This window comes from Protomyctophum bolini (assembly GCF_963924005.1).
Source record: "Protomyctophum bolini genome assembly, chromosome: 24".
In the NCBI taxonomy this organism is placed as follows: Eukaryota; Metazoa; Chordata; class Actinopteri; order Myctophiformes; family Myctophidae; genus Protomyctophum; species Protomyctophum bolini.
Genome location: NC_137885.1, coordinates 12,155,212 through 12,162,976, shown reverse-complemented (window position 1 = coordinate 12,162,976; position 7,765 = coordinate 12,155,212). Strand labels below are relative to the sequence as shown.

The following is a 7,765-nucleotide window of genomic DNA, read 5'->3' as shown; positions in this document are numbered from 1 at the left end:
AATAAATGCAAATAAACCAATTGATTACAAGGCAACAGGAAACTATAAGTTAAGCCTAAATGTCACTCCTCCGACCGTTTAAAAAAAGAAGAAGCAATAAATAAATGTGCCGCAAGGTACTTATGTTGGGTTTTCTTCCTTACTTTTTATTTATTTCAGACCACATTATCGCTGAACATATGTTAAAATCTTTGGTTTGTTTGAGTTGCTGTTCAGTGAAGCAGTCTGGTGGGTGGGGGGTGGGGGGAGGGACAGACGCCACAAAAATACCCTAATCAGACACTTTACTAAAAACCATTGGGGGTCGACATTATTATAATATAAAGGGGAGGAAAACGATAAAATCTCCAGCAAGTATATAGGGACCGCATCAAGAGCCATATATATATAGCTTTAATTATAATCCCTTACCTGAAATTAAAATATGTACAACTTGATAACTCATAACTGTGTGTGTGGGCTATATAAACTTTTTTCCCCCTTTTAATAGTGTTCATTCATTCGTTTATATACGTCCATATTTAAATGTCCTTTTAAATAGCGTTCTTTTTTTCCTTCTCTCCGTTTTTCAGTCACACTCTTTTATCTTGCTTGCTTGTTTGTTTGTTAGAAGTCATTTTTTTTCTCTTCTTCACAAGCTCTCCAGTATTAGGAAGAGTCGCATGTCAGCCCTCGGTATATTGTTTTTCTTTCCTCCTTTTTGTTGGGTTGAAGGGGGGGGGGGGGGGGGGGGGGCATTTCCAAGTCTTTAAGCCCCGGCGATTCATTGTCTTACCGATTCATATACGGGAGAAAGAAAATAAGCAAACCTAGACGCGTTGTGAGCTTATAGATCTGCTATATATTCAGCTATATTTCTCCCCCCACGGCCCCCCCCCAATCAGTCGCTATCTTCTCCCGGCCCGCCGCCGCCATGACACCCTCCGCCGCCCCCCGGCTCGCCTCCTCCTCCTCCGTCCTGCACCGTGGTGGTCGAGTGGTTGTACAGTCCCTGCGCCATGAGCTGCAGCGCCAGGCCGTTCTTGTAGCCGGTGGCCTTCTTGATCTTGGCGCGCTTGTTCTGGAACCAGATCTTGATCTGCGACTCGTTGAGGCCCAGCTCCGTCGCCAGCGACTGCCGCCGCTGCTCGGTGATGTAGCGGTTGGCCGTGAACTCCGTCTTGAGCCGCTGCAGCTGCTCCGCCGTGAAGGCCGTGCGCGGCCGCTTGTCCTCGCCGCCGCCGCCGCCGCTGCCCTTGTCGCTTTTCTTCTTTTTCAGTTTTCGCGTCCGCGGCCCTGGTGTGCAGACAACAGTTGTGAAAAAACAAAAAGGGGGGAGACGTAAATGTCAGCGGATGGTGCATGAATAGTGATGCGGGGCGGGCACACGTGTACACACACACACACACACACACACCTGCATTGGCTGGATATTTTCCTAATTCGTCTCTAAAGTCTAAAACACACCTTTTTAACCATAATATGGAACAGATCCTTCGTGCGGACTGTCAAATAATGGGGACGTTTGGCCCTCACGTAACTAACACACACGCGCGCACACACACGCACACGGTTTTAAGTATAGCCCATGCTTCGCCCTACGGTGCCGGAAAATATCAGATGTACAAGCTCTCAATATGAGCTTGTATAGGACCTATCTCATTTTCGCGACGCGCGAAAAAACGAGACATAAGGCCTCATTCTCAGAGCCTATAATTCAACACTGAATAGTTCCCCCGGATGTCTTGTCACTGTAGTTTAAAAATGACCTGCAAAAGACCTCCAAATAACAATAAGGTATACGTATAGCTTATTGTTATTTGGAGGTCTATAGGCTTATAGGTTATTGAATGACTATAAGGTTTGTTGAAGCCAGAGGTAAAGGTCAACAAATATAGGCCAAACAATCGTTCAAATGTTAACTTTAATAAACTAAGGCCTCTGTATAAGTTCTGCTTCAATTTTACTACACTTCCGAAGTTCCGATCATTAAAAAACGACTATAGAGCAGTTGTTCTGTTATAAAATGCCATGTGGGGACCCCCATACAAGATTTGGGTTGTTAAGATTGTTTTTAAAAATATTCCAAAAATGACTAATAGTAGGTAATATTAATAATAATAATAATAATAGGCTAATAATAATAGCAGATCTACAAGCTCACATGGTCGCTTATGGCTTGCAAGTTTATAGGGTTAAAGTGGTAAAACTGATATAGACTTATAGGCTATACTGTATATACTATTAATTTCCCCCTCAAGGACCCCTTGGCGTCCCCGGACCCCACCTTGACAACCACTGAACTTAGATCCTTATATCTGCGTAACTTGATCATTATACGCATGTATATGCACCATCTATTGTTTACAAACATTGACCACGAAATGGAATAAATATTGCGCGAGTATTAGCCTATGAAGTAGGATGGAGTGTTTCTTTATTTTTTATTTTTTTTAAAGAAAAAAGCTGTTTAGGTTAAAGAACATACAAGAGCAGTGCATGCAACACCACACCATGCATGTCATTTGCCTACATTTTATGCACTCGCGAGTAGAATGCAACATTTATTTTAATAGAATACAAATACACACACATAGGCCTAAAAATATAAGACGGTGCATCACAAATCAAAACGCAGCCATAATATCGAGGTGTTGAGTTTTGCTTTTAATATTGCATTGTATTATAGCCTATCTTGGCATGCGTGCATGGTTTAAAGCAGGCTACTATTATATTATATCATTATTAGACGTTTTGCCACGAATTCCACTTACAAAATACATAACAATTTACCTAGGCATTAGGCCTATACTAAATATACGCGATTGCACACTATGTTGTGACACATGCATGAGCCAACCAGGTCATATTTCTATATACGTTGAATTTCAATGAATGACGAGCAAAATCTCAGAGCACTGTCTCAGAACGTCTCTGGGTCATTATTAAAAACTGACCAGTTGAACTCAATATGAGATGCAAGTGGGATTGTTTGTTTGTTTCAATTCTCCCAGCCATGATAGCTCAATCCATCAGTCAATCAATCAAACGTTTATCGATCAATAGAGCTTTTCTGGAACTATAAGGGGAAATGCGGGTCAAGTTCACGGCTGTCAACTGAAACGCTTTTTTTTCCAAATGGCCTTATAGTCGTCCCAATACGGCGAGGAGGACAGACAATTAACATAAGATTAGAACACAATGTAAATGTTGACTTCAAACGACTGCTGCCATATTGTCAATGGTGTTGTATTGTACAGCACTATAGCCTAATATTCGAGGCTGAATTGTAATTTGAGATTATGTTAAGAAAAAAGGAGGAAAAAAAGCTATTTTAGCCTATAAGCGATGTTTTATAGACTTTCGTTTGATATCAATAATCACATGCCTCGCAGTCTTTCAAACGAATTAAGTTATATCAAAGATATTATAGGCCTAATCAAATGGGGGCTTTTCAATTAAATGTTATTTTGTTGTCTTATAAAAAGCCCTTATTAAAAATGAAAGTAGAAACTCTAACATTCACGAATGAAGACCATTACATAATTGTGTCTGCAAAATATCACAATATATATAGTTCCTAGAATAAATGCTGCTTTAAGACCGTGTGTGTGTGTGTGTGTGTGTGTGTGTGTGTGTGTGTGTGTGTGTGTGTGTGTGTGTGTGTGTGTGTGTGTGTGTGAGAATAATTGGGGAGGCTAGTACAGGCTAAAGATTTTTATTTTATTTTGTATATAGATAAAGTGCATGGTTCCTTTGACGGGTTTCCAAACGGGCCCTTATACGGGTCTGTATAAGTGTATATGCGTTAATTTAGTTCCATTTGTATAATAGGATATATGGGGTGACGTCCTTAAAAAATGAAACAAGTTTGAGATCCACTGTTCTATAATCATAGGCTATACTAATCATTGTTGTTTAGAGTTCAGGGAGTTCAACAATAATCCCATAAATTAGTAGTTATGGAGCAGCAAACGCGTCTCATGCCGCAACATGTTAATGTGTGGTCCCGGACTCCTGGAGTGGAACTATAGTGTTATAGTGCCTCGCCAGATGAGTCTAGTTTGTGTTGTATGACACAATAACTCGTGTGTATATCTCAAAGTGGATTCCAGCCACTAACAGGAACGAAATGGGTCCAATTGGTTCCATTGTGTATACTGTCAAAGTTAAGGGGAGACATTAAAATTACAAAGTTTAAGTCTTCAAGCTATCTATCGCCTACAAGCCCGACGACAACGCCTTGTGGTGAATTTGAAACGATATAGATCGGCAAATAAATAAAATAATTTTACGCACATCTTTATAAAGGCTTGTAAACGAAACGTGTACGAAAATGTAGGATATAATGGAACTATAATGTCAGCGCCTTACCAGATGAGGGCCTGTCCGAGTAGCGCGTACAATAAACCCACGCGGGCCACAGCATATTCGGCTGGCTCTCCTTAGTATTCGCCGGCGGCGGCGAGGACCCTCCGTTGCCGCCGCCGCTCATAACCATAATCGCCGACGGGCTGTCCGCGTATCTGCTAGTCCCATTAATGGTGCCCGACGACACAGTCTCTCCCTGCTGCTTCCCCGAGCTCTGCTGCTTGGAGGACGGCGACGAAGACGACGACGAGGACGACGAACTCGACGACGAGTTGGTGCTGTCGCTGCTGCAGTTGGAGTCCAGACAGAGGCTGCTCCCGTGCGACGGCCGCGACTGCAGGATCAGCGGGTTGACGTTCTCTCGCCCCGTCAGTCCCGCGTGTCCCTGGAGGCGCTCCGCGCGGCAGCCCTCCTTCCTGCAGCCGAAGTCCGGACGAAGGATGTTGTCGATGAAGAAGTTGGTGGTCCTGTTGTTGTTGTTGTTGTTGTTGTTGTTGTTGTGGCTCTGCTGCTGGGCCGCGCCACCGCGGTGCGGCAGAATCATCGAGGACGGGAGGTTCGGCGACAGGGACATGGTGGTGTTGCTATCCTCCTCGGCGCTGCTGCTGCTGGAGTCACGGCTGTTCTGGTGGTGGTGGTCCTTATTCTGTTCGACTTCTTCCATAACTGTCTGGAGGGGACGCGACGACACGCCACAACCCTCCCACGATTAGTAGGCCTATTATCTTTCTTCCCCGGCAGCAGGAGATATACGCCGATCTCCTCCGCCCGAAAAAAGACTTTTCCTCCACTTGTTGATGGGATGGGATCTCCCCCCCCGCACCGCACCCACCGACCGTCCCGTTATCCAAATGAGATTGACGGCATGTATACAAAGAAACGAGCCCCCCGAGCCTCTTCGCTGGGACTTAAAACAAAAGGTGGCGACAGGTTATAGCTGCTGCGTTTAGTTCGCAATAATTATCATCTACACACCCCGACGACGACATGTTTTGTCTTCCAGAAGAAGAAGAAGAAGAAGAAGCCATCCGGCCGTCATTGTAGCCCTGCCTTCAACACGAGCGTCTCCACATTACGCACACACACACACACACGGGGTCTCCACGACGCACGACACGGGACGCGCTGTGTGTGCAGCTGTATAGCCAATGTGCGCGCGGCGCGATGTTTCCCTAAACTCTCCTAGAAGCCGTTGTCATCCTCACTGTGGGCTGTTTTCTTTTTCTCTCTCTCTCACTCTCTCTCTCTCTCTCTCTCTCTCTCCTTTACAACCCCGACCGGAAGCACGTGTGCGCGTAACACACGTGCCAGGCGCCCAATCAGAAGTGGAGATCGCCCCTGTCACGGGTGAGGATATCCAATCATGGGTCATGATTCTCGGTGCACGGAACGCACGGCGGATGATGCGCACTGATCCCCCCCCCCCCCCCCCCCCCCGCATCCACTATACTACCCCTTGTCAACCCCAACCTCCCCAAAACCCAAAAGCTCAGACGCGCACGCACACACACACACACACACACACACACACACACACGTACAGGGATCGAAAATAAACACATTGTGTGATTTATTAAATCAAATTACAATTCAGGAGTAGCTTAATCATTTTCCCCATAGATTAGGCTATACAGATTTATTTTCATGCTGAAAGGTGGAAATTGAGGACACTTTTTGAAATATAATATATTAGTCCATTTTAGCCTGCCCATCCCCATATATAACTTTCCATATACATCGCTTCGCCAAAATAGCCGAGCCACAAGCTCATGCACAACTTGTGTGTGAGTGACCTGCTGGTCATGCTGTGAGTTGGAGATCTGCTATTTTTGTTTTTGCTAATGTCGATCCCAATCCCCAGAATATATGGATAAGGTTCAAGTGGTTAAGCATAATTCAGACATCTGTCAAAGCCTTGACTCATCATAGTATTAAAATACCCCGCTGCCTCTGCTCTGGGCGCCCGTTATTTGTCAACAGGATATCAAGGAACACGGAGCAGGGAACTTAGATGGCTTGGATGGCTTGGTCCAAGCTTGTGCAATAATATAAAGGCACAGGGACTATAGAGATGTGCCTTTTATACACGGCTGGACTTTTTAAGGTAGGCCGAAGAGCAAAAGCATGACATGCATGTGATTAAATAGTGCCCTTATAGCCTTATATAGCTTCTCGCAAAACCGCATAATTGTCCTATAGAAAAAGTCAAACTTCTCGACAACGCTTCAGTTTTTACACATACAGTATGTGCACACCTGACACCAATCTCTTATTAGGCCTTCGTATCATAGTTTAATACCGATTTGGGAATTGGGATCGCACTGTGTGTCCTATACGATGTGAGCATAGTCTAAAAGTAAAAGAACACTTTGCATTAATGAAAGAAAGAAAGTTTACAGACACCTCCAATCGGCATATAAAACAGTGAGATCGTGCATGTTTGGACTATAATTCATTTGAGGCTGATGTGTTTCATCAGGGACGTATTAATTTCCCATATAGGCTAATTGCAATTAGCCGTTACGCGTGTTATTAACAACAGATATCATTCAAAGCCTAGATAATAACGTGCTTTGTCTGTTTTTTTAATTCCCATTTCTTTTGTTAGACCCTGGGAAAATGAGAATGCGATTGACCTTACTACTCTAATTGGCCATTAAAACAATTACAATATTAATAATAAAACCTCCGGGTAAAAAAAAAATATATATATATATATATATATATACATACACACACACACTACAAACGTGTTGATATTTAACAAGCGCATTGAAATCTTTATCCCACAGCCATTTGGAGAGAGAAAGAAGGGAGAGAGAGGGAGTAGCTACTTAATTAAATTCCAATTAGGACAGCATCAATATGCTATTTAGCCCAAGTCGCCATTGTGGCGCTGCACGCACGGCGCTTTTCACGCGGTAAATGAGCACTCCAGTTCTTGTTCTTATCTCGCGCGGTGCAAAGAGACGCCTTGAAGAGAAGAGGGGGCCACGCGAAAGATAATTTATGGCTTTTAATTACCCTTCATTCCGCCCGGTCGGCCCGGCGTTCATCACGACGGGCAGAGAGAGAGAGAGAGAGAGAGAGAGAGAGAGGGATACACAGGCCCAGTCAGGAGCGGTGTCAGTGCGCGCTGGCAGGCCGCTTAATCACGAGCGAGGCATGAGTGGCCGCGGTGTGTGTGAGGGTGTTTTGTACTTTGGTTGCACGCCGGTGTCGTGTGTGTGTGTGTGTGGGGGGGGGGGGGGGGACACCCGATCTACAAGCTTCGCGACGCGTCGCCCTGCAGCCCCAGTGCATACGCGGCCGGCGACACCGACAGGCGATCGAGTTATAAATCCGCCAGGGTTTTTTTTTTTACACGTAATTTCCAAGGTGCTGATAAAGCTCGTTGAATAATAGCGAGGGGCCT

General features: G+C 44.7%; 1 protein-coding gene across 1 annotated transcript; it reads right to left on the bottom strand.

The window, feature by feature from the left end:
* Positions 1–880: 880 nt before the first annotated feature.
* Positions 881–5,530, bottom strand: LOC308311747 (homeobox protein engrailed-1a-like; the record flags this gene model as incomplete). The annotated part of the gene is made up of 2 exons (XM_080758532.1): positions 4,354–5,530; positions 881–1,275 (listed from the first exon to the last, which is right to left on the bottom strand). Exons 1-2 carry the CDS (start codon positions 5,012–5,014, stop codon positions 881–883), a joined length of 1,056 nt encoding a protein of 351 aa, XP_080614658.1. The 5' UTR covers positions 5,015–5,530.
* Positions 5,531–7,765: the final 2,235 nt, after the last annotated feature.